At 35.1% G+C, this 27,793-nt stretch overlaps 1 protein-coding gene across 5 annotated transcripts in view; it reads right to left on the bottom strand.

Moving 5' to 3' along the window:
• Positions 1 to 120: 120 nt before the first annotated feature.
• LOC138184127 (large neutral amino acids transporter small subunit 1) overlaps positions 121 to 27,793 on the bottom strand; it is a 31,443-nt gene continuing 3,770 nt past the window's right edge. The window contains exons 1-12 of one of the 5 annotated variants that reach the window (XM_069121817.1): positions 26,953 to 27,100; positions 21,025 to 21,272; positions 19,908 to 20,154; positions 11,273 to 11,398; positions 9,175 to 9,313; positions 8,317 to 8,440; positions 7,587 to 7,787; positions 7,231 to 7,305; positions 6,108 to 6,267; positions 5,885 to 5,977; positions 5,626 to 5,681; positions 121 to 4,524 (exon numbers count right to left, since the gene is read on the bottom strand). In XM_069121817.1, the coding sequence (XP_068977918.1) occupies positions 4,522 to 4,524; positions 5,626 to 5,681; positions 5,885 to 5,977; positions 6,108 to 6,267; positions 7,231 to 7,305; positions 7,587 to 7,787; positions 8,317 to 8,440; positions 9,175 to 9,313; positions 11,273 to 11,398; positions 19,908 to 20,154; positions 21,025 to 21,272; positions 26,953 to 26,992 (1,512 nt within the window). In that variant the 5' untranslated portion in view covers positions 26,993 to 27,100 and the 3' untranslated portion in view covers positions 121 to 4,521. Of the gene's footprint in view, positions 4,525 to 4,570; positions 5,682 to 5,884; positions 5,978 to 6,107; positions 6,268 to 7,230; positions 7,306 to 7,586; positions 7,788 to 8,316; positions 8,441 to 9,174; positions 9,314 to 11,272; positions 11,399 to 19,907; positions 20,155 to 21,024; positions 21,273 to 21,616; positions 21,904 to 25,965; positions 26,631 to 26,952; positions 27,101 to 27,793 lie in introns of those variants that run through there. The other 4 variants (XM_069121819.1, XM_069121815.1, XM_069121816.1 and 1 more) reach the window with 4 other exon arrangements.

Genomic DNA, 27,793 nt, shown 5'->3' with positions numbered 1-27,793 from the left:
CGCCAATTGTATTATCAACGATATTCTCTCTTCTCCCTTGTCTTTCCACGAAAGCTGATATTCAGTCAGGCAAGGGGTTGCGTTACAGGCTGAAAGGGATTGGTGGAAGTAACATGTGTGTTATATAATACAATATATTGTCACAGTTTGCTCGACCTCAATTTCCTTCTTTTCTTCGTCTAGATTCTAAGCTACTGCCTGCTTTCGCACCGTTTCCTCTTAATTATTATGCGTTCAACATGAATTCGTACATTTTATGTGCTTTTAAATGCTCGCAAACGTGGTTGCAGCACTTTTATCCTTTAACGTCGCCTTTTCATCTATTAACTCTGAAAATTCGTTTGAATACTCACGAATACAATTTCAATGACATTCACAAAAAATTTTTTTGTAAATTCTTTGATTCTTCATAACGACATTCGCCTAAGATTCCCAACTTCCGGTTCTTCCATCTTTTCACAACTCCGCATATATCTTACATTGTTATATTATCATTATATGTACAATATAAAAATAATACAACCTTCTCTTGCTACTTACGATTCATCGAAACTCCAGAAGTTGAAATAAAAATGATGCAACCACCATAGACTAATGTGTTGAGACAAACGTTTCTTTTTTCCCCCGCAAGCCATTTCAAGTACACGCTGGTATTTCGTAACATAAAAAAATAATACAAAAATCGAATTCTGACAAACATTCCAACTGTTCATAGATTTTTCTTTGTTATTTTTTATCTTACTTACACCTGACTAATTAATTAACAGATGTTTATTGTCACGTGTGTCAGAGTGGCCATCGACACTTTCATTGTCAAAAATATGCAATTCCTCCTCGTTTTGCTACAATTTATTTATAGAATCGCTATCGTTAGCGTCGGTCCATTCGGCGTTGGTTTACTCTTTCTATCTTTTTCTAAACACTATAGAATTCGTATTATTCAATTAGTACTTGTGCGTGCAATTAGTATTTAAATTGCAGTAATTAAATTATGGAATTCATTTAAGGTTATGGGTACGTTTCGTGAACGTTTGTAAACGTTTAAAGCATAATTATCGGTCGATATTAATATCAATGACATTATCGATAATAAATCAGGATTAATATTTCGCATCTTTTAGATTTATTTTTTCTTTTGAAAGAGATCAACCTGGCGCTTGTATAATTATCTAGACGAAATAATGAATCGTCAATGATCGACTAGGCCGTGCATCGATGGACACTCTGTCAGGTCAGTTGTTTTCCATGGGAGTTGACGACGATCGTCGAAACGTATCCCTCAAAAACAGCCAAACCACGGAAAACTTAGATATTAATCGTAATTGCAAACATCGACGATTCGTCTTCTTTCCTTTCCTATTTAACACTTAATACTCTCCAATGGGAAAGTTGTATATAAATTAGGAAAAAGATATTGTCTGACTTTATAAATCGCTAGTTGGAAAGAAATACATACACATTGAGCATCTAGCGATTTCTTAAATTCCTAATTTGTTTGGTCTTATTGTTTGGTTTCAATTTTTGATCGATGATTGCAGTTAGCATCGATTAAAGTATCGACTAAAATGAAAGAAGTGCAAATTACTATGAGGTGAGATTTCTTACATTAAAAATAATATTAAAGAAAATTTGTGAAAAACCCCTGTTTGTGAAATTGTGTTTCAACTATTGAATGCATGAAAGAAGATAGAGAGTTAAAAAATCTGCAAATTTCGAAACAAGTGGTTCTGAAGGAATTTTCAAAATACTTGATTTATATCTAACTGATTCATTTCAATTTTTTGATATAAAAAGAACGTTCCGCTTCATAGATTCATTTCTCGACATATTAAAAAATTATATTACCATTTATTCTTATTTCAATTTTCCGACCACCAAACATATTTTGTTCCAAAACAAATTTGCATCATGCGAATCATCCAGGCTGGCGAGTTTTGGTAAAAGTAATTCAATTACTTTGGGATCTTACGCGTGGACGCACCAGGACGTTTCTTTAATTAGACAAGACTTAGCACCGAGAGAACACTCTTTAGAAAAATCTTGGTCCTAGAATAATTTTGCTACAGATATGCTCGAATTTTCTAGATTCTTTTCTATTCTCTGTGGTAGAATAACCTTTTCACCGTCCTTTCTTACAGATAATCATTCAGATTAGAAATTTTGATAGTTTCTTGTCTGTTAAAAAATCTCGAAATACGAATGCTTTCAGAAGTTTTTCGGTTTACCTAAATAATTTCAAATAAAATCACGTATTTTGTTTTTTCTTCGTTATACTTGAAGAAAAGATTGAAAATTGTGACGCGAGACATTTAAAGAATAAAGACATTGTTGCGACTTGAAACTTTTTCTGGCTAGTAAAAATGTCAGTTTATAAACAATTTGTATCAAAAACATGTGATACTTTTTAGATATGTTAAAACGTTCAAACAAGTCGCACGATCGCTACCAAAAAATGTCCATCGTCTTAAATCTCACAGTCTACCAATTATATCGCTCCCGTGAGAAAAGGAAAATCTTTCAAAATTTCCGTCCAAAAAGGTCCGTGCGTTGGCAATCGTTTGCAAAAATCGATATTTACAAAAAAAAAATGCATCTCTAAGATAAAGTAAGAATCACAGCGTGTAAACTATGGTATCCGTGAGTGATAGGAGATGAGATAATGGGTTAAGTCTTAAGAGGTTCGCAGTATGTATTATAGTTCGACTAAATTAAATTCGTCAAATGGACAGGACAATCTTACGAGCTGCATCATATTTTTCTTCTTTCATTTTCCTCTGATATTTCATCAAGAATAAAGGAAAGCTTCGCAACATTTGGATTCTGCGATTTTTCCCTTCGACTAACGATAAACTTAAAGCAGGATTCACAATCGTCAACTGGTACACACAAAGGTTTCTTTAGTTTTTCATAACAATTTAATTTACTACTTCTTTTTTTGAAATTTTCTTCAAGTTTAAACTCACGCCATGCTCGGTACAATTTTGTCACTAAGCCTTCACATCTTCTATATTTACATTCACGCTGGATGCATTCACCATTCTACATCAAAGAAAAAAAGGCCGAGAGAAGGAATGATTAAAAGTGATACAAACGCTAAAAAATCGACTAAAATCGTTTTTAAAATCTTAGATTACGCTTAAAAAGGTATAAAAACTATAAAAATTCGTACGCTCGTAAGCTTGCTCTGCGTTACACAGACGTAAAATTAAATTTTCTTGTTAAACGCGCGTTCAAAGTCTAATAAAAAGAAAGTAAAAAGAGAGGAACAAGGTATATATGAATAGCCAGAGTTACTCGAGTGGCTGTCTGTCCTCTTACGAAGTTTTGCTCGCAATCTGGAGCTTCATAATTCTATGGTGTACTTATAGTGTACCTACATGCTGCACGCGCCAACAACAGTGGCAGTAAAACGCGATTGTTGTACATATTATGCGATCGGATGTCAGCGCGTTATAATATTCTCACCCTTCGTTTCTTCGCTTTTTATTCTTTTCTTTCTCTTTTTATCTTAATAACTAATCGGAAAACTATCTACGGCTGTAACCATATAAAACTATACAATTAATCCTTTGTAATCCTATTTAGAATCGTTATTTTCACCTTATTTTATTTTACTTTTCCACTTTTAATATTTAAAACCATAGTTTTTAATTCTTAATACATATTGCATGAAGATTGTATTAATTTATAAATCGTATACTGCTCTTGAAAGCAACTACAATAAAAAATTAAGTAACAACCATTTGCAATTATTTGTTAAATATTACTTGGATCACGAAGGATTAATTTCGTTCGAAGATTATAAGAAGAAGGAATAATAAATTAATTACTGTCAAAGAATCTACGAACTATCATTTCCACGCAAGATCTAGTAATACAAAGTTTGAAACGAAGGGTCGAATCACGGGAATGGAAATGATACAATGTGCAATGAAACGGTATAATAACGATAGAATGTCTCTTTCAAGTCGTATCCACGTATCCAGTGGAGGGGCAAATCATGTTTCCTTTTGACAGTAGTTATATGCCGATGCTTCTTTATGTTAAAATACAGCAGTTCTTTGTGGTCATTGGTTGTCTATGATGTTACACCTCCGTTGGAAGAAACGTGTGAATGATAAATTACCGCAAAAATCCCGAAACCAGTTTAACACGGATGGCGACTAGACAAGAGAACCAGATTTTTATTGTTGTCTACTGGTAGGCGTCCCGATTTGATATGGCTGCCTCTAATAAGGACGCCCTTTATGCTCAGAGAACGAATATTGTTCCAATTGAATTAGATTTTTAAATCCGATATTTTTAAGTTTGCACAGACTTTTCAAATTTGCCACGTAGATAAATATGAAATAAATTTTCTTAAAGAAAACGGAATTCCCCCTGAGCATTCTGAATAGTGTCTAGTTCTCTTGGAACCGGAAGTCATCGTTGTCGAAAGGATCCATTGTGACTGCGGTTAAACCTGAGCGGGTTTCGACTTGCCGACGACCAGCATTATCTTCTGCAGGAACTTCGTAACACTTACTGCAAACAACGATTGAAGGGATTTAGTAACTTGATTTATTTTATATAGCGTGTTTGAGAGAGAGAGAGAGAGAGAGAGAGAGAGAGAGAGAGACAGAGAGAGAGATAGATGATTAGCTAGAGTTTCAACCTCGATGTAAAGTCGTCAAACTCTAAAATAGAAATTATCTTTTTCTATAAAATGAAACAACACTTATAGTTTAATTATTTCACTATGTAAGATAATTTTTCAAAAAGTAGCCCTAGATTTTAATCTTCGTTCCATCTTCATGTTTAATTTTTCGTCTGCTTAATCCAATAATTGAATTATATTTAAAGTTATATGTATATTTATAATTATTATAATATTTATATTTATAATTATAGTAACATCTATAACTATTTAATAATAATTTATATTTTTTTTAAACTGTACTACATTTTTCTAAATTCTCAAATATTAGAAAAATTATAAGTAGCGTCTATTCGAAAGCATGATTTAATTAATTATTAACAGACGACACCACGATCGAGGAATAAAAATTAGAAAAATCAGCAGTCGGACTTCAATTTCAGAATTACATATTAGTACATTAATCGTAATTTGTACTGGTGCACCATGTAGAGCATGTACGAGTTAGTGTCAGCGTGGTGCTGATTATGTGAATGCAACATGCAAACGTAAATTTGAATAATGTTTGAGCAAACTTAAAGACGAATCAACCAATACTTAGGAAACTCTCTAAATTGATATAAAACTACATGACTAGTATATGTAGAAATAATATTACGAAACTTTATATCACGAAAAAATTAACCAAGATATATGAACGATAATATGTCAAAAATTGATAAAATATTTAAATGATCAAATTCTGACTAGTAAAGTGAATATAAGAATTATAATACAGTAAAAACTACCCAAGGTGACGGAATAGATAATGAAAAATATACAAATAATACAATGCTCGTGAAGATTCAGATTTGTCAAAATGATTAGCATGCACTATGATCGAAAAGCAATAAGCTTAGACGAATCAATAATAGAAATCAACAGATGCTAAACATGCGTGACATGAAGAGAGTGAGATTATATCAGAGTGTATCTTTTCTTCTTTGAACCTTAGTCTTTGGTCCGACGACTACCATCATCTTCTGCAATGTTTTGGTAACGGCGCCTGCGGGAACAGATTTAGCCAATTAAAGAGAAACGGAACAGGAAGATCCTATCTTCGTCGATAAAATAAGGATAGCCGAAGGAGAATCATGAAAACTTAACTATTCTCTCAAACTCAAATAATCCCTCCAAATAACCAATTAAATATTTTTTTCCTGTTGATAGAACTGTTCTTCCTGAGAAATGTTTGTGGTTTATACTTACCGACTCCTTTCTGGAAAAACTCGGGCTTGCTTTTCCACGCGACAAACACAAAATATACGGGTATGGATGAGAGGATCATCAGGCAACCATATCCTGGAAAAATTGGATTTATTTTTTATTAAACTAGAAATTATTATTTATTAAAGATAGAGTGTAGGAGATTAGCGATCTGTTAATCATATAAAAGAAGTTGTCTATTATACCAATCAACGAAGATATATACCTGTTTCCACAGGACTGGCATACATGGGCACAATAGTTACAAAGAGCGTGGCAAGAATATAGATTATGGGGAAGAAGAGGTTCACTTTGATGGGCCTCAGCAGCTTTGGTTGTGTCCATCTAAGCCATGGTAGACAGAGGACAGAAACTCCTATGCTCAACTACAACAAAGGATAGAAAAATTTGTACACTCTTATAACTGTATATTTCTTGTAACGTTAGAATTCGTCGAATCGACTATTTACTCTGTTACTTTCTTGTTACTAGTTTTCTCTTTCTACTTTGTTCTTTTCGACTGCTTTGAGCCTCGTTTATCCATCCATTTTTCTGTATTTTATTCTTTAGTGTGGATAAAGAGACAACAGATATTAAAATAAACAGGTGTAAAAAAACGAAGAAGAAAAATATGCGTGTTTATGGTTGCAAACGAGTCAGGCGAAGGTGGACACGTTTATGCCCGGCTATAAAGTCGGACAATACCGTCAATTATACGAACCAGCATGAGCCACAATTAGAAAATTGTGACTCGTCCGATTGTGCTAATAATTTGTGGCGAGCCAGGTATAATCGCTAATGTTCTAAATGTGACGTGTGCGTACGTACAACGACGTTCAATGCGTCGTCTCTTGGAACATAACGAGGAGCAATTACACGATTTCATTCGCATTGTGCCGAACTGTGCAAACGGCTCCGTATTATTGTTCCAATGGCTGACCGAATAATCAACGTTATAAGTTTCTTGGAAATATTCTAACGATTTTCCCTTGATGCAATGGCGTTTCTCTTTTTTTCTTTACCCGTATGAAGTTAGATTCTGTGGTTAGTAGTGTACAAAGCGAGGGGCAAAGAAGAATTTTAGATAAACGTTTGGAAAATATTAATTCGTTCTTTGTTTTTATATTTATCGTATGAATGGAGAAACCGAAAAGAGTATATGTATATTACAAGCAAATATTTCTAGTAGAATTTAGTAAAAAAAAAATTGTAGCTTTTACGATAAATTTCTTTCTAATTTCTGTAATTTTTAGATAAAAATTAAAATAATAAATAAAACAGTAAAAAGATTTATTTCTCAGTGACTGTAATATGAATGTTTTTAATTTCTTAAACTAACTGCTACGTACCCAAGTAGCAAAACCAACGTAATTGATGAGGGCGAAGATGTCGGAAGAGCAGAGATATAACATGGACAACATGGTCTGCAACAGATTAAACAAGTTTTCAATCATCCTGCACAATAGTCACTTTCTTCGATCTCCATCGATTATTCCGAACAACCTAACATTTCTAAGGAAACTTCGTTTCTCTCAGCAAATAAATGCGATTCAATCAGAAAGTTGGACAAATGACTTTTCAAGCAAGGTAAAAGTCATTACTATTGACTTTTACCATCTCTGGAGGTATTAGAAAACTAGGAACGTTAAAAATTATAGCTGATAATATTGTTTATATTTATAAAATGATGGAAATAGTAACGTACCATGCAAAGGACAGCTGGCGTAGGGGTGAGCCTCGAAATTTGGATCATCGTTAATATTTCAGGCATTTGACCCTCACAGGCGCCAGCGTAGAAGAGTCTGGAGGATGTCAGAAGAATTCCATTTACAGCGCCGAATGTGGAAAGGGCGACGAATACTGGTATCATCCAAGCGAACATACCGAACAAACGATTCGCAAACGTCTGAAAAAAGAAATAAAGCAGAAAATCAAACCATTAGCTTCTTTGTAAAAAGAAATTTTAGTTTTCTACCCTTTGTTGATTTGCAATAAAGAATATTTTTTTGATGACAAGTTCTTTATCCGATACAAAGTTAATTACTAACGTAAATATATCAAATACACTCTTTGTCAAAGTGATAACGAGTACAGTTATCGTTCTCTTTTCTAAATGTTTGTTTCAGCTTTAATTTGTAATACTTGTACATTAATATTTACAAATACGATAGACGTGGAATAAACGGCAACAAGTTTCAAGTAAAATGCAAAAATTCCTTGCAATTATTAAATTATAAAGTAACAGAAGCTTTAAGAGGAAATACGTGTATTAAGTACGAATGCATAGGTGAAATGTAAGATAAAGCTATTCTTTTTTCTTTTTTTACAATGTAATGGAAGATCGTGGACTCGGATTTATTTAAAAAAAAACATAGAATTTTCAATACCAAAGAAACGTAGAAATCCTATTCTTTTAGTTATAAAAATTAACTTACGACTGCTACAGCCTCACTGCCGAGAACTTCCACTGGACTCAGCGTTGTGTAAAATGCCATGTTTGCGAAAACGTAGACTGTTGTAACAAGGACGCACGAGATAGCAATAGCCTTTGGCAAATTCCTAAACAGAAAAGAGGGTGAGAAAGATGAAAAGGATCATATTCGATAGACATATACAGCTGAAAATATAATTTTTACTACGATTAAAAGCAATTTAAGAAAAATATTTCCAAGGAGCAGGAGCGAATAAAAAGGATCTTGCGAGTCGAAAATATTCGACCTTGAATAGTATAGGATACGAAGTAAAAGCCCTCGCTTAACCTCGTGTCCAAGATGACGAAGGCGGGCTTTACGGCTCCCTGTTTTAATTAACAGATACACGAGACCGGCTGTTGCAATCGCTATTAATCGTTGCATGAGGCTACTGCGAGCCTCTTAAATGTTCTGCTCGGAACGATTGTTTCAACGACTTCACTCGTGCTCATTCATGCCCAAACAGTTTTAAATCGCCAAAGTAAACTGGGATTCCCTTTGAAAATAAACGATTCGAAACGGAAAATGAAAAATATTCATGTCGACCAATCGCAGAGATCCAAGAAAAAAGAGTAATGGCAATTTTGAAAATTTCCAAGCTAGTGCCACCATTTTCCTTTTAAACTTTCTCTTACGAAATATTTCTCTGTTCTCTTGACAAGCAGTTTGGCAAGAGACAATTAAGATATTTAGAAAATCCATTTAAAAAGGTAACTTTAATCGAATTAATCATTTTTTATACTTTTCCGATCTACATACAAATAAACCAACGTTAGTCGCTTTTTTTTCAAGTGTTTAGCAAAATGACTTATCGTCGCTTACTTGACAGGGTCCTTCAGTTCCTCGATGATAAAATTCAAGTAGTTCCAGCCGTTGTAAGCGAACAGTCCCGAATAAAAGCTGAGTGCTATCGACGTCACTTCTGTGTTCGTATTGTCGAACGTGAAATACTGCGTGTGTCCTGTGAAATATAGATAACATTCATCGATCAGCTACGCGTAGCCTGCACTAGTATGCCTGCGTAGTATGCACTAAGGAACGATATATCCCTAGCTCTTTTCGCGTAGTCTCTCCTCTCTTACACAGAAGAATGGTACAGGTATTAACGATAATAACGACAGATTTTTATGTTTTTTTATGCATCTCTGTTTCTCGTCGTTGAACGATAAACTTTTCCATTCGGTTGTTCGGCACGACTCGTTAACATTGAGAAAGAAAAGTTCTCACGTCGGTAACTCAATGCTACGGGGGCCCATTTGAACGCAGTGAATAGATCAATTTAAGCGAATCCTTGCACGCACATACGTGCACCTCGAATCGTCCGCGTCTTTAACCCACCTTTTTGATTGGGCAAATTGTCTCGTCCGGTAAGTGAAAGGACGCCTAACAGTCTTATACACTGAGTCTGAAGGGAGGCGTGGGTGGTGTAACATTAACGCGAGCTTCCTCGTTCTTGCCCAAGAAATTACCAGCGCGTTATTGAATTTAACACCGAGCAAACAATTGGATACACGATACAGAAATTGCCTTATAACTTCCTTTTTTCTAATATTTTTCATTTTTTCATTTGTCTACGTAAATTTTCTAGACTAAACACTTTTCACTCGGTTGAAAATTAAAGAAGACAGGAGGTCATAGAATAAACAAATTTCGAGATATTCATAAGCTTTCTGTTTTCGAAATTTTCGAGATCGAGGGAATACGATGATATAACAACGAAGACTGCGATAGATTCAAATTTAAATGAAAAAAGCGAAAAACGATCGAACGTAATTTTAAAATTGTAGATTTAAAATCGAGGAAGCGTTAGAAAAATTATAAAGATCCAAGAGAATCTTTCGAAAAGTTATTTTCACACTCGACCGTTTTATTGGTCCCGAAAGGGTCAAACATATTTTTCTTGATTCTATTCCAACTTCTTTTCATTCGAACACTTTCCTACGATCGCGATGTTTATTGCTTCCTAATCGTACATACAAGACTCTCTATCCATCGATTTCTCCATAGAAAAAAATTGTTGCATAAAAATCCAGCAATTCCTTTTTACATTAACTAATCTCGGTACAGTCGAACCGTGGAAAATTGTTTTGAAGAAAATCCTATCAATCATGCACGAAACCTCACGCTAATCCACTTTTTTCCTAAATAACGTTCCGAACGCCGAGAGTCCGCGAAAAATCGAGTCTACTTTCGAACAGATCGCCCGCAGGAATGCTTTCTTGTCGAGATTATGAAGAATGACGGAACAAAAATCGAACATAGATTCCTACGATCGACAGACCACAAAAGAAACTTAATTTACGCGGAGAAAGTGGGGCAATGGCGTCGATTATTTCCTGCGCCGTCTGTTCATACCCGAAACAGCGAATTGGGCAACAACCACGTGTTGCAAAAAGAAGAACGACCTTCGATTTTCTTATAACCGCATAATGCCTTTAAAATACGAAAGTGGATTTCAAATTGTAGATAAAATCATGAAAAGTGGTTTATTAATTATTTATGGGAATGTAGGGTTATTCGAGTCACCAATTGTAGTAGCTTCAACGTCTTGAAATTCCATCTTGAACATCGCCCAGAACAACCAAACTTGTTGCGTGTATATTATGAAACACCATTAGTTTTTAATATAATAACGAAAGAACGTTCAACGAGATGGTCATCTGAATCAACAAGACGTTATTATACAAGAATTAATAAAATAAATAACAAAATAACTTTTAAAAAGAAATATACACATGCTGTTTAATATGATAATTAGAACTGAGAATATTAACATTCGACAAACTTCTTTCCTTTTGACGAGTGAAATTTATTATGTACGTATTGCACATACATCTTCGTAGAAAACTATGGTTGTCGTTCAACTTTGCTCAAATGAACCTGCCTCGTATTATAGAAATTCAGATTATACGAAACTTACCAGTGAAGAGTTGATAAGCTCCTGCGAAGATGATGATGAAAAGAGCGAGTAATTTTGCGTATGTGAAAATGTCTTGCACCCTGGTCGCCCATTTTACGTCCCAGCAGTTAATGAACGCCAAGATGCCTGGAAAATGAACGATTCACGAAGGATTAATATCGATATCATAGCATGTACATACATACCTACGTAAGTATTGTATGTAGTTATACATAATTGAATATGTACATAAATGTATATTACGTTAGGACTAGCAATCGAATATCGAAAGCTGGAATTTTTAATTTTAGCGGGTAGGTAGATCGATGAACATTAAAGAAAATCTCGTCGTAGCACGGTGACAACGCGAATCCGCGAATCTTCCCATCGGTTTCTGCTTGTACGTTGGTTAATTAGATTATTCGGGGGATGGAACTAACGGAAGAAGCCTGTCAACGCGATCGGATTCTTAGACACAAGGACACGCGACGGTGACACGTGTCTATCCAACTATCGTACCGGTGAAACTTTTCACATTCACCGTGATACGAGCGGAAAGGTGACTTAATGTTAATGAACGCGTGATTACGCGAGAAACGCGTGTAGTTGGTTCCGTTTCTCGGTGATCGGGGATATCGAGATCGTGATCGCGATCGTGATCATACTATCGCAATGGAATATTTATTACCTTAGCGTGCAAACGTTCGCAATAGCGTTAGTTCCGAGCATGTTACGAGGTATTTGGAGTACGGTAGTATAGCAGAACTCGGACCGATCAACTTTACTTCACTTTTGAAAATTTCCGAATCTTAGTATCAGTTTATACGAATATACGCACATGTTCATACTCAACTCGTTTTTCTTCAAAAAGAAAACGTTCAATCTCGATGGAATTGATCGGTAAAGCTTTTTTCGTCCAAGAACGACGTGTAAAAGCAGTACGACGCGATTCCTCGTGTAAAAATAAGAAAAAAGTAGAGTACAATTTTTTATTCTCGGATCGGAAAGAAATCACGTAGTACCCGCTTTTACAGGTTATTGGGTCGGACCCTCTACGATCGAACTGCGTAGTAACATTTTTTTGCATGCAGTAACACTGGCTGCTCTCATACGATCCTAATTAAAATATTTTCGCCATAAAAAGAAATAACATTTTTACGAGTAAAATCTTGTCGTTATAACAATTGCGTGTTCCATGTTACGAAGCCCGTAATGCTGCAATTTCATCTTTTTATCGCCTCTTTCCCCGATATACCTTGTTCTGTAAATTCTCTTCTCGATATACCTATCCTTGTTCTTTAAATCATTCCTCGATAATTTAAAATAATTTTCCGTTGCTCAAGGAAAAGGAACAAATACGTCGATAATAACGTAGCGCTGCTACTTATTCCAGCCTATCGAATAGAAAGGGTAGCGCAACTTTATGGTACTCAAGATTCGCAAACGACGCTTCTTTCACATCTGTTCGATCATTGCCTCTGCCGCGTATTTACGCGGCTGGTGAATCGTTCGTTTGTTTAGTTGAAACTACGTCAGGTCAATTGACAATAGGATAGAGAGGTATTTTATTTTATGGAACCGGTTGCGTACGTGAGCCTAACGCTGCAGACTAACTGGCACCAGTCCAATCGACCATGACGACGTCAGGGGTAGAATCGACCGTGGATGGTTATCGACCTACTCCCTAGATGAATAAGAAAACGAGTTCACTTGATGTCAGTTCAACCGACCAGATACATTATCAGGATGTGCCATTTTTCAAACCAGTTATGTTTCTATTAAAATCCAGGTTTCTAGATTTTGAGCAAACTGCATCTTTTCGGAACATAAATCTAAATTCTATTTCAGAAAATATATATCGAATTTACGAAAATGAAAAGATTCAGTCCTCTTGGAAAGTACATCTCCTTTAGAACGTGGAAATTGGAAAATCGTGTTCTTCCGGGAAATCGATTCGTTTATTGTAATATACGATATATTATAAATTTATCCGACTTTAACTTGGCGTAGCTTATCTCGATACGACCGACGCTCGGAAGATTCAAAGATAGAAAATATACGATAATATGCAAGATAATACGATAATTGATGGAAATTGTTGTTGATTTAATAATACAGATCAAAGGGACACGATAATGCAACGATACGTATTGTTATGTAATAGTCGATGCATTTGCAATGTCATGGTCGAAATTCTGACGCAATCAATTGGAGATTTTGCATTTTCAACGTGTATAGTTATAGTATATGTTATAATCTAACTACCTAGTAGCAAATGATGTAACTTGGCAGATACCTGATTATAGATATTTTTCTTCTAACGACCGTTAAACGTCATTCTATTATTCTTTGAAGTTTCGCTATCCTAATTGCGAACTAGCAGTATTAAATCGCCAATGAGTAAAAGAAATGATCGAATGACTCTCCAGCGAGCGTTCAATTTCACCGATTTCGAGCGAGAATTCTTTTTGCATAGGTACGATCAAGGTCATGTAGACTTTCGATTTCGAGCTGAGTCAGTGGACTAGGATACAGGTAGTATCACTGAAAATGGTGTAGGAAGGAGGTTCACCGATCGTAATGGGAACGCACGTGCAACGACGTGCATGTACGACCGTGAAAAAGATTCTACCTAGCGAACGTGCGACTGGTTCCCTCGTCCTTGGCGGATTCGTTAGCGAAGAAAAGTAAGAAATGTCGACTGACGCAACATCTCGAAGAATATCGCGAGACTTTCCGCCCTCTTTCCCTTCCCACCACTCTTCCTTCTTTCTAGCGTCTTCGCCAGTGCTGTCCTCCGTTATTTCAGACCCTTGTGTGATATTTATCACGAATTTCTCTCCACTTATTAAATATAACATAACGCTCGACTTGTCAACAACCCAATTTGTCCAAAGAGCGTCGATCCTCTCCTACTTAGATTCTTAAACTATTGTATTTCGATCTTGATCTCGTCTTAGATATAGACGTATCCTGGAATCTTATTCTCTGTAGACATCACTGGCTTCCACTTGTTGTTTCGTCTGTCCCTCCTCTTCGTTTCTCGGCCTGGAGGTTCTTCTTCGTTCCTCCCGGGAACCCCCTTCGGCGAATTATACTGTTGCGGCTGCCAGTTGACACGTTATTAGAAGATTACGTTTAGTCGCAACAAGACGTGATTGCTGGCGCAGCCTTTTCACTCGATATCGCCATCGTCTCGTCTTGAGGACGACGCCAGTTCGATCGAATCCACTGGCCGACATATCGATCCTTCTCGAGGCTGGTGTCAATGCCTCCGTTTCACGGCGCCGTTAACTTCTTCGCGTTGTATTTTCTATTTTGCCGAATATTACACACGTCAGAGAAAATTGAGTTCCAAGAGCGAAAAGAGTTGAAAACGGAGAATACTAATTTGTTGTAATACTAATTTATACATCGCAGAAATAAACAACCAAGACAGACTTTAATGACAGCAGCCTTGGTAGAAATATCTTGTTCTCTCAAGTAATTGCTTGCGCTAGTCGTAAAGAATTTTCTCGCTTTTATTTTCATTTTGTCTACTTTAAATGATCGAGTAGCGGAAGAGATGTACGTGTCGAGGAAAGAACGAGATCTAGGGGTAAAGAGAAGTTACGAATGGAAAAAGTCAACGTTTATTCTTTCTGTTCCGTTCTTTTCTACGATATAGACCTACCACTAGTCGTAAAAATTCTAATGATCACAATTTTGGAAGAAACGACTTTTTCTTACTACAAGTGTGTAATCGTTTGTACAATAATTGTTCGATACGTTACAACTTTACTTTATCGTTTCCAACTTAACGTTTCTTTCAAACTCTTTAAACACTCGAGCGAATGTACGATTAAGAGTAGCGGAATTCCGTTCGTTCGAAGAGTGTCGGTGAAGCGCGCAACGTACGAGGAAATGTTCGTACGGGTAATTGTACGTCAGGCCGGTTAGATTTTCCTTGGACTTAATTATTGATCTTCATCACTGCCGGCTCGTTCTAGGAACTAATTTTTCCCTGCACCGGTACATACGCCTCTGATAATTAACATACGATCTGGTGTAATCTCGATGAAACATTAATGAAAACGAATCTGATTATCACGATAAAATATTTTAACCACTCGAACAAGCTTACTTTATAAACATATATTTATAAAGGAAATTTACATTCCAATTAGAATCGCTTTGAAATATCGATTTAATGGTTAATATTATACGTTATATTTATTATATATACATGTTATATATACATATAAATAAATAAATAGATAAATCTATATATTTATGCTTTTCCGTTATCTAAATTTTAAATTATTTCCTTACTGTTATACGAGCTATCACGTTCGGAAAATTGAATCGAAAAGAAAATCGACAGAAAGAAAGAACGAAAGTTTTCTTCATTATCGAGATAAAATTGCTATAATCGCGCGATTTGCGCCAGAGAAACGAGAAAGAAAAGTAAAAAGTACAAAGAAAGGACGCGAAAATGGTAAAAATCAATTTCGGAGGAAAAAATCTTTAGAAAAGAACAGAACAAACGCTCAAGAACCATAAAGGTTGCGTCCATCGCGAACCTTGCATCAGAAGCCGCCATTTTCGTTTTTATTCTGTTCTCGGAAATTGAACGGAACTCATTTCCTTCGCAAACGTACCTGAAGCTTTCTCGCGCTATCGGAAAATCCTGCTCGCCGTTCCAGTTCTACGACATTTAACGGGTTATTACGTCCATCGTAGGACAGACGCGGTTCCGGAGTAAGCCGCTTGCGGTCGTCAGGAAATTATCATTCGCTCTTGCATTTTCTAATTAACGATACTTGTTGATCGCTCCGCTGGGTAAAGCGTAAAAAGATTGCGTTCCGAATAGGACTAAACTATTGTATCAACCAGCTGGTAGCTGGCGATCGTGTTATTTCATGTTGATCGTTTCAAAGACACAGCTATAAAGCTTTATTGTATCTAGAAATATCGGTGTCGATAAAAGAATTTCAAAGCTAGCGTAATTTCAGGTTAGTTAAATATGATGGTACAAAATATCATTTATGTGGTATGAATAGCGATATCAAACTGCAACGTGTATATTCTATACATACTAATGAGTAACTTTTTCTGTTTAACACACTGAACACCCTATTCATTCTTATTTGTCTCAAAAGCGTTAAGATAGATTTAGATTTAGCAACTATACTGGACAAAATAACATATATAAATATTTTATCATGTATTTTAATCTCATTTTGTAGTTAGCAGATAAAAAATTAATAATACATATATAATACATTATATACATATACATTACATTATATACATATATATTACATATACATATATTATATACATATTATTACATATACATTATATACATATATAATAAAAGTATACATAAATATTCTATATATAAATATCTATGTAGCAAAATACGATGAATATGTTCTGTAACGTACTACGATTATTAATATAAAAAATAATTCCATCTACGAAACGTGAAAACCAAGCGAAAAGCTTAAATAGCAGAGTCGGAAGCCTCCTGCTAAATCAAAACTATTCTATCAATTAAAATTTCACCATAATTAAACGAACCTCGCGAACGATCGTATTACACAAAACACAAAAACCCAACGACTACATATTCCAGAAGATAAGGAAATATTACGAAACGTCGACGATCGAAACAGTCTCGATCCGCATGCCTTTCGCTCTGCGAGAAGTACAAAGCGCGTTACGCCAACAAAACTACGTATATTTTCTCCTTAACTGCAACTCGATACAATTTTTTCGAATCTTGCTTTGTCCACAAAAACGAAGAAAGAGAATAAAAGGTGAGAAAAAGAACAGGATATTTCTGCGGGTACGCGTTGCGTTCGCCGTTTCATAAAACGATATACGCAGTACGGTAGATGCAGAACGATACCAGCGACCACAGGAACTCGATATCTTCTCTGTGATATTAGTATTCCTGTGTATTAGTATTTCTGTGATATTAGTATTAGTCGAGGAGAAACGCTGTTTCTTTAGTTTGTTCGTAGTACAAAAAATGGATGAATGTTGATTGGTAGTTGGTTATTTTATTATACGAGCGGAAAATGGTAAACGAACGATACAAATTTAATCAACTAATATCCTATAGATATTGTCTAATTATATTTAAAACATTCCACATATAGATAGTATACAGTTTCAAAATGTATTTTATCAATCACAAAAGTTCTTTACCCAAAAAAGAAAAACAAAAAATATATTTTTTTATATACATATATACATAAAAGTACGAGACACAATTACGTTACATGATTCATAAAATTTGACTACACGAAGCATAAAATTATTTCCTATAACGGATCACCGGAAATCACGGAACGTTACGACATTGGATATTCCGTCTACCATGATTCTAGGAAGCGATCTGTTCTGAAGATCCCTCGAAATGATTCCTACGTGAACGTGATTCGAGAAAAACTAGGTGAGGTGTTTGCGGAATGCTCTTGCACGGTCGTCGATATCGGCATGCAACGTTTTATTTCGTTATTACTCACGCTATGGTTACTCGTTATTACAAAGGAAATAACTCGAAGGCTGCGATTACGATCGTCGCGAATTTCTAGAACCGGCGCGACGCAAAGCGGCGTCTTTTCACAACATGACCAATCGATCATGAGGAGTCAACCCTCTCGCGATGAACGTTAGATTCATCCCGACTGATTTTTGCAACAGAATTTCATCGTGATTAAATTTACGAATTAATTTTTATTTCATTTTCTTAGTAAATGTTCTTTAGTTCTTTAGTTCTTTAGTGAAGAAATGTTTCTTAGTAAATTATCTATCCTTTGGTAATGATAAGATAAAAAATATGGCAGATTTCCAACAAAATGAAAGATTAATAGAGAAAATAAGAGATGGTGCATAAAAATTCATCATCTATTGACTCCTCCTTTTATGATTCCCTATTAGTACTTACATGTATTCGACCAAGTTAGTTACAGCTTCAATATTATGACGGACATTTGAGAGCCAAGTAGTATATTTTATACCGCGTGTGTAGATAACTTGATATTTTCATATTGAAACGATTTTGAAAAATTTCAATTCCGAAGAAAGAACGTTACAATTAAGTTGCCAATCGAAGGAAACTTTTGCTCCAAGAAGAATCTATAAGAAAGGTCATAGCTTCAATTTGAAACAATCGGATTTGACTTTTCATCGGTTTGAGATCGAGGAACAAAGCCACGATTCCCCCCGAGTATTCGTTAAATCCGGAGAACAGCGTTTACCAGGTCTCCAAGGAACATCCTCGATTATTTCAGAGAAAAACATGGAGCCAGGCGACTCAAAGACTAAGATTATTAGAGGAATTACAAATTGTTCGCGTAATGAGGAGCAGCATTAGCTTTGAAAGCTTCCCGAAGGACGCAAGGACAATGGAGAACGAGTCGTCCGCTTTTCTCTCGAGAAAAAAATGACCAAGGACAAGCCGGGGATGTAATTCCACGGACCATTAGAATATCGCCGATCTTTCTAAATAAAGGGATACTAAGAGGATCTCCGGAGAACGTCTCTGAGACAAGCAATTAGTTTGAAATATTTTTTAACGACCAATCTTCTTGTCGTACTTGGTAAGTATTTTCTAGAGATTAAAATATTTTCGAAATATCTTTGATAGCGTTAGTATCAGTATTATCAGTATTAGTATAATTGCTGATAAAATAGGCGAGATTATAAGAATATTTCTTAAAGATAAATTCAATGTATGATGTTTTGCGGCAAGTCAACGGTCGAACCATTGAAATTAATATTTACGATCGTAACGACGATATAGTCCGGTAAAGAGGAGCCGGTATGAAAAGCCGGCTAGAAAGATGAATAACGATGAAACGGAGAAAGTAATTCGATTAGTCGAGATTGGTACTAGTGAATGACAGTGGAACAAGCATCCAATTGCGAGGGGCAGTGCTACAGTGTTCTTGGAACGACCAGAAAATCCGGCGGTTCAATTAACAACCATGCCGAAGAGGGGTCCTCCGATAGAACAAATCACGTCGTCGCATCGATTAAACGACGCTCGTTCGAGAGCTTAATTTCCGTGAGAATAAACAAACCTAATTTCTTCCACCAGATTTAACTTCCTTCGTTTCTTCTAAGAGTGGTATTTCAGTGATGACGTTACTGGCTGACATTCTATCTCTTCTTTATAGAGATTGGTAATGGAATTTCTTTTAAATTAACGATCATCGTTCTATATTTAAATTGTCGAAGAAAATTTGTTAAACGGTCAAGTCACTGCTTTGACATATGATTCAAGGAAGTGTTTAAGAAGTTGTCAATTTTTAATGGGTGTTACGCCTCGAAATAGATATTACGTGGCATTGAAACGGCTCGTATATGTATATCTACATCTACTTCGATGAAACAATCAAAAACTGGAGCTTTAAGTCAAAATATGTCTTAATCCGTAAGTCACTTTCTTAATCTAACGATTAATAAAAATTAAACAAATCCTTTAATTTTAACGCACGATCGTCTTTCATTGTGTTGTATAACCAAAGATTAATATATATAAAAGAAAATAAAAAGATAAGTAACAAAGAAGAAAATAATTATCATTAAAAATTGCTGGTTTCATGCGTTATTGTTTCCAGAAAGCAAACATAGTTGTATAAAAGATCGATTAACTCACAGATGCAGCACGCTGCCAATATCCTCGTGGCATCGTCCGGCGGTGCACAATCCGGAAACACTGGCTTCAACACGTAAACGCTAAAAGTCAAGGCAACGATGGCCTGGCTGCAAGGCCGGACTATCATGCACTCAACCCAGAGCCTGATGAACGCCAGAAAGGGTCCGAAGGTCTCCATGATATACGCGTAATCGGCACCCGACTTTCTGATCATGCAACCTAGTTCCGCGTAACAGTACGCACCTACCTGTCGTTCAACAAAACCAACAAACCACTTAAAATACAGATCATTAATAATAATATCTTAGATACTTTAGCAGTTGATATATTTCTTGGAGTCTTAGATGGATCTGTCCAAAGAATGTTATCGTTAAAAGCGTGTAAAAACCAATTGCTTTTAGTTAGATCGATTTTAATTTGAATAAATTTAAGTGTAAAATAAAATTAAGTGTAATGTATTGAAGTGCATTCGACGATAGAAAATATTATGATCTTGTTTTTTAGTTAGTAACAAAAGGATTTAATCAAGTTTTTAACTTTCTCGCGGCTGTAATTAATTTTTTATTCGAGTTCGTTAAACGGATAAAATACATATTCACGTGAGATTGTACGTATAACATCTATGTAATTCAATGTTCGTAATTACGAGCGATCAACTTTCTCCTTTCGCCGTTTTATATATTTCTAATGGCGCTTTGAAAGAATTGCCATTCGTATACTGTACACGCATACTTTATCCACGCGACAGTGATCGAACTCGTTAGCGTACCAGGCTAATTTCTTCGCAAATCACATAGATGAGAGAACGTAGTCAGCGATCCCAAGTGATCGATCGATCACGCGAGACACACTTCGGCATACCGTATAATGTCAGAAACTTGAGTGTATAAGCCGTCTAAATTCTAAATATCAAATTCTACCAATATTCTTCCAATTCTACTTCACATTTCAAAATCTCCAACTTCTCTAATAGATTAAAACTTTCTTATACGTGTATGTTGTTGTTAAGGAAATCTCAATTTTGCGAATACATACTCCGTTTGTGGAATGAACGATTTTAAAGAACAGAGCTGCCTCTGGCTCTAAGAAGGAAAAAAAGAAATAATGGCGTACGCACCGTGGAGAAGATACCGGAAGCTGTCCATACCAGAAGACTCGCGTTCACGCTTCCTGTATACTTGAGAACGCCGGTCGGGCTAACGAATATGCCAGAACCAATAATAGAGCCAACGATCACGGTAATTCCATTCAATAGGGACATCTTCGCCTCTAGTTTGATCTCGTCGTTGGCTTTGTCGGCGATTGGAACCGGGTCATACGGCCCCTTCTCGTCATCCTTGATGCTTCCCGACTTCGACATCCTCCCTGCAGCCGAACAAATAAAGGTGAGTTTCTTTTATTTCTATAAGAATTGACGCACTCGGATTTACCACTTCGTTCATAAAACATGTATTCGACCCTTTTTATTCGTATTTTTAATATTTGATATATTATTTCTAATATTGCTCTATAATAAGCTGGACGTAAATATCTATTATGGTTACTAGGATACAGATTCTTTGGGATTTAACACATTCGATTTAAATCCTAAATAAGATAAATACGATCGGAATAAAAATTCCTCTCAATTCTTGTGAATACTTTTAAAGAAAAGCGGTAGCTTTTCCATTTTCCATCAAATATCCAGAAAGAAAAATATAAAACACCACCTGTTGATCGAGCTCGATCAAGAACGGCATGAAATAAGCATCGTAAGGAACATCGAAACCACCGCGCAATTTTTTATCCTCGTACGTTCGATTCATTAGACAAAAAGCGCCATTCTGAAGAATACAGTCAGTAAATCAGCTTATCGCACCCAGTCTGCTCCACTTTTACCAATGGAATTTCCATCGTTTCGTTTCTTGTCTCTGAATAATTCATCTCAGTAAGAAACAATACGGTGTAACTTTTACTTCGTAGCCAGAATGTGCCAATTCATCTCTCGACTTTTCACCTAAGAAGATACAAACTGGTTAGTGAGAAACGTATAAATGAGCCGAATGATTTCTTTTTATCTCTGAGCAAATGAAATGCAGCTTTGAACCTTTAACCGCTTAAAACACTTTGTTTCAGACAACTATTTTAATCGTTGATCTTTATGAGTCATATTATTATGATTATTATGATCTTATCGTTTATCTTATACTATCTAAAATACCTGCGTGTTAATGGTTTTTTGAGCAAATGAAATGCAGCTTTGAACCTTTAACCGCTTAAAACACTTTGTTTCAGACAACTATTTTAATCGTTGATCTTTATGAGTCATATTATTATGATTATTATGATCTTATCGTTTATCTTATACTATCTAAAATACCAGCGTGTTAATGGTTTTTTAATATAACAAAATTTCATCACTTTCATTGCCAAATTGAGAAAGAATTTCTTAAGGAATTAAATAAATATCTTAACCTTAATCGATAAATTGAATAAGTCAAGTCCATGAAATTTTAGTAATTTTTGTGATTATTTGGAAAACATCCAATGGATCGTGTGTGTGTGTGTGCAATATGTATATACTATCGTCAAATATTATACCCTGCATGGCGAATTTAAATGATCCGCCTTTGACATTCAGTTGATAATCAAATTAATGTAAAGTCATTCGCGCACGATAAAGTTTTTTCTACGAAAGTGTCGTCGTCTTCTTTGTCTTGTCCCTGAAAATTATCGAAACGGTAAATAATTTTCCAGGTATTATAAATATTGAAATAAGGAATATAATCACCAAACATGTTTTTACTAGAAAAAAGAAACGATAATCCTTCGATTTGTTATGTCTCCTCTATTGTTACACATACTGTAAAATTGGCGATCAATGCAAATTAACGTAAAAAGTGAAAACGTTTAAAAATTTCCATCTCAAAATATTAATAGCAATCTCAAGTAAAATCTATCAAAAAATTTCCAATCCTCTTCGAGTTTCGAAACAAACAGAATTTCCATAAAAAATTATGCTTTTAGATAGAATCTATTAAAATTGGCGTGTAGTTTGCATAGTAAGTCGATTATTATCCGCCAAGCACCGAATGCCGTCAAACGAGATTGTTTTCTGCACGAGCAACATCTGAAACGTAACTTTTGCAAGTTGATCGCGTCATTGTGATTTTTTTCGAGTGGAAATACCCTCCTTCGCAACCGCGGAATTAGCCAATGGTGTGCACAAACGTCGATACACACCTTTCTACCGCCTGGTCGGCCTTTATAACGTCGTTTATCTGCTGGATTCCAGAAATTTTCGAAATACGATTGTAGAGTTTTGCCAACAGGTATTTTAGTGTATTTTATCGTTTAAAGTTGTTCTACAAGCAACAGAGAAGAATCTTTCTTCTGTAAAATGAGAGAATTGAAGAGATACTGCGTAAAACAAGATGAAAATAAAAACTAACGAATACTTGATTTTTCATAAATAATTTTTGTAGCAAATGAACATTTTTTTTTTAGACGTAATTTTTATTGTAAAGTAAAGCTTTTTATCATAATAATTTTTATCACAGATGTAATCAAGGATAAGTATTCTAATTAAACTTTTCTAGAATTACAGCGAATATTACGTTTTATGAATTTGTCTGCTCATTCTAATGATTCAGTAGCAATGAATCGATGGTAAAGATGAATTTTTCTCCTTGATCTAATACTACTGTATTTACAAACATAATACAAGGACATACTTTATAATTTAGTTTCACAATTTTAATTATAATCATTAATCGTAGGATTACCGTAGCATGCCTTCATAAAAATTTTCTTACACCCTTTGCTAAGGATATCAATCCCTTCCTCCACTATATTTAAAACCCAAGGCAAACTCAGTCACGTACGTCACTACAATGATTTTCATACCACTGAATCAAATCAAGTGCTACTGTCTGCGAAGCTACGAAATTACAACGTAATCTGCCCTAGCTGTAAAATAATTTGCACCAGAGTACCATAAATTTATCAAACTATTATATAAACTTATTTCAGAGTCGAACGCACTATATTTGAACATCAATAATTTCCTCGTTTCTCACGGAGAAAACTAAAATCCTCTTACTCAACGAACGCTTAAGATATTTACGTTAAGTTTAACCTTGCACATTGTTTCCCAAACGATAACGAAATGAATTCACTGAAACCGAACATTACCCCGTTAGATAATCGATAAACTACGAAACGAAAATTTCCTGAAACAAAGTCATATCCATACCCAAGATCGTCTTAAGCATCGAGGAAAACACATTTTTCGGTCAACAGTTTCATTCAATCATACGCGTATCCAGACTAATCTGCAAAGACTGTCATCTCTTGTACCGATTTTATTCTCGAATCGGTACCGATCGACCAATCACATCCACGAACGACGATACACGCCTTTCTACCACCTGTACGACGAATACATTCGAAGGTGCAAAACCAGTTCTTAATCCGTTCCGCCACGTTTTTAAAGTGGCAATTTAATCGTACCTCGAATTCCCTACTTGCTTCATAAATTCATAACCAATCGAGACTCAGAGCTACTGTGTCAGATGGAAAGCAAGTGACCTTTACCTAACCTTTACTTTGCCTTTCCATTCTTCCATTATACCTACATACATACATATGTTTGACATAATGCACTTGACAATCGATTCGGACCGATTTTTCAAAGCGATTGGTGTTAATTTTTCGCTGTAAGTGTATCGAATTGTAAAAAAAAAACTTTAAAAGAACCGTAAAAGAACTTTTCTCCGAAAAAATGTTATTCGTTAATGCCTATACACGTCAAACTATGTCGCAGTGCTAACAGATATATCTACTTACGCATGTAGCGGCTCATGAAAATATTTATTTATTATATTTGAACCCTTATAGAAACTTCTTTTCAATATATCGTGCGTGTTACACAGGAAGCTTTATACGATATGATATACCATGATGTTCGATAGAAATATTAAAACATATCTGTATAGAAATTACAAGATATTTATTGCAAGCACACACTTCAGAAATAGAGGTATTCGAATAACCTTCCCGCGACTTTCCCTTAGATACTCGAAATTTTACTTGTTATATTAAAGACGTATGGTATATGTATGACAAATTTAGTGATTCTAAACCGATTTGATATATTTTAAAGCATATTAAAACGAACACGAACTACTTGTGTACATAACATTAATTTTATATATATATATATATATATATATATACTCTTGTTTATATGAAAATCTTAAAAAAAAAAAAAAAAAATGGAATAAGGACGAAGGAGGAAAACCTCGAAAGCCAGTCGTTTTACATAAATAATCGTAATATCTGCACTCTAATGCAGCTTCACCGGCGTATATTTCATGTTAATTCTTTGGTTGACAGCGGCGCAATTCGGTGCGTCGATCACAACAAAGTCATTCATCTTTCCACTATCAACGAGCAGCTATGGAAAATGGCACGCAAACTTTCAACCATTAGCGTAGAAAATAACCGATGGTAATATATTTTTATTAATTCTCTGGTGTACGTTTAATTCCTTTTGTTTTCTAGTACATATTAGGAAAGCCCAGAAGAATATCATCACTTTGCAATTTCTAATCCTAGATTTATTATAATTATGTATTTTTCTATACATTATAACGTAATTATTTTATCATCATTATCGTTTAATATTTTTACATAGCAATGTTTTTAAAGTAACTATTCATAAATTTAAAGAAAAAGAAATCGCAACTAATACGCAATTTATTTGCATTACATTAAAGACACCGCAAAGTAACCGACAATCTATAAAATTAATAAAAATTTATTCCATAAACTAAACACACACACACAGAAATTAGGAAGGTAAACGAAGTTATGATACATAATCTAAAGTTCATTTATACCTCTGTATATATATAAGTTTAAAATTTCGTAAACTCGACCCACAATATCGTTCTAGGATTATACTAACGACTATTCAAACATAACGTCTGATAGTCCACCTAGTTTATTTACCAAGTTTCTATATTACCGGTAAGAAACGAAAAGTATCGATAAACTTTATTCTTTCTCTACATACCAAACGTTCCATACGTGTGTCGCATTTCGTTGAGCCACAAAATCCTTGCTTATTGGATATGTAGATCATCAAGCCGATGGAAGCTGTTCTTTATGCTTAAACGGTGCGATGTGTCGATAAACAAGGGATATACGAAACGAGTAGGATCAACGTAAATCGTTGTTAGAACGCGAACTAAAAGAAACGAAGAATAAAACGACGACGTCCATGCGAAACCACCGTAGGTACTATCGAAAGGGAAACGATAACGATCGATGGTCGATCTTGTCGTGCATTTGCACAGTTGATTGAAGAATAACGTGTAATTGCATCCAACCGCAAGACGTAATTCGCTACCTGGCACAAAGTATGAGTTTCCGTCGAATTTTCCTATATCGACTCATCGTAATATATTTATTAATCTTTTAGAAGAATCAAAATTCGCTAACTCGTCGCACGCTTCTGTCACTTAATTTTTTCATTGTCGTTTTTTCAACCCAAGGCTGTCACATCGATATCGTTCATATCTGCTTGCGTAACTGCTTGCGTAATCGATAAGTTTGAGGCGCCGTTTTGGAAATAATCAGGCTAATCGTCGATATTAAAGCGCGTACAAATTCCGTGTCAGAGATGAAAGCAGTATATTCAGTGTAATCACCGCCATTTTGTCCAGTTTTAATCTTGAAGAAATAATGTGTCAGTAAAAAGATGAAAAGTATGAAAATTTGTTTGGATACTGTGTTTCGATATAGTTAAGAATGGCTACAATACAAAGAGTGCTGGTAAATCTATGCTTTTTACATTTTTCCTAACTACTGAAGAAGAAAGACAGGAAGGACATAGTTTAAGCAAGTATGTGAGTACATACATCGTATTTACTACATTCATCGATCTTATTTTTTGTCCTGACATGTTCATTTCGTCTATAATGTGTTTAAACCGACTAAAGACTTTTACTACGACGATATTGCATTAGTAACAACTTGAGCCAAATATTAAGTTACATACCATTAAACAAGTAAGCGAACGTGGCTTGTAAATTACACATAACTTGTATCCTGTACGATTAAATTTCGATTAGTAGCGATCTGAAACCGTAATAATGGAGAACAATAACCTTGTTTATGTAGGCTATGTTGTCAAATAGTCAACTGTAATATGGTATACATAGGTATAAAATCCTGTTTTTATGATCGAGTTTACCGCCTTAAAAATATAGCATACAATTCCATTTTTATGATGAATGTCACTTAGAGTGTTATACAAAATTTAGAAAAAACTCGAGAATACCATCAAATCCTGAACTTTCTCCCCGTATTTACTCCTCTCCTCCCTATTTTTACTGGCTTATCTGTCAACCTGTATGCCATAAATACTGACAGACAGTTTGTGCGGATAACTACTTGTTAAATTGTAAAGTTATAACGCATCTTAGAATCTACACTCGAGAAACAAGTCGCTTCAACAAACAACGCCACGTGAAGCTTACAACTGGTGTTGATAATCGCACGGTGCCATATTTCATCTCGCGCGTCCTATAGTCGTGCATTATCGAATATCTTTGCATCTTGCGTTCAGAGATAGCATATTGTTTCAATCATCTGGTGATTGCTTTCACAATTGTAAATTTCCTCCGCGTGTAGCGATAAGAAGTAAAACAAGGATGGATGCTTATAAAATTAGGATTGAGAAAGAGAGAGTATTATCGCACGATGTTTCGAAAATCTCGAAATAATTATGTAATTGTATGTTACTTCGATCTTATCCTTTAAAGTAGAAGGTGATGATAATCAATCTAATTAAATATGAAAACGAAGAATCTTTTTTTTTCTTTTTGTCAGAAAACGTA

Source organism: Bombus flavifrons, chromosome 10 (assembly GCF_040668555.2).
Source record: "Bombus flavifrons isolate JBK064 chromosome 10, iyBomFlav1_principal, whole genome shotgun sequence".
Classification (NCBI taxonomy): domain Eukaryota; kingdom Metazoa; phylum Arthropoda; class Insecta; order Hymenoptera; family Apidae; genus Bombus; species Bombus flavifrons.
This window is presented reverse-complemented; position numbering and strand designations above follow the sequence as displayed.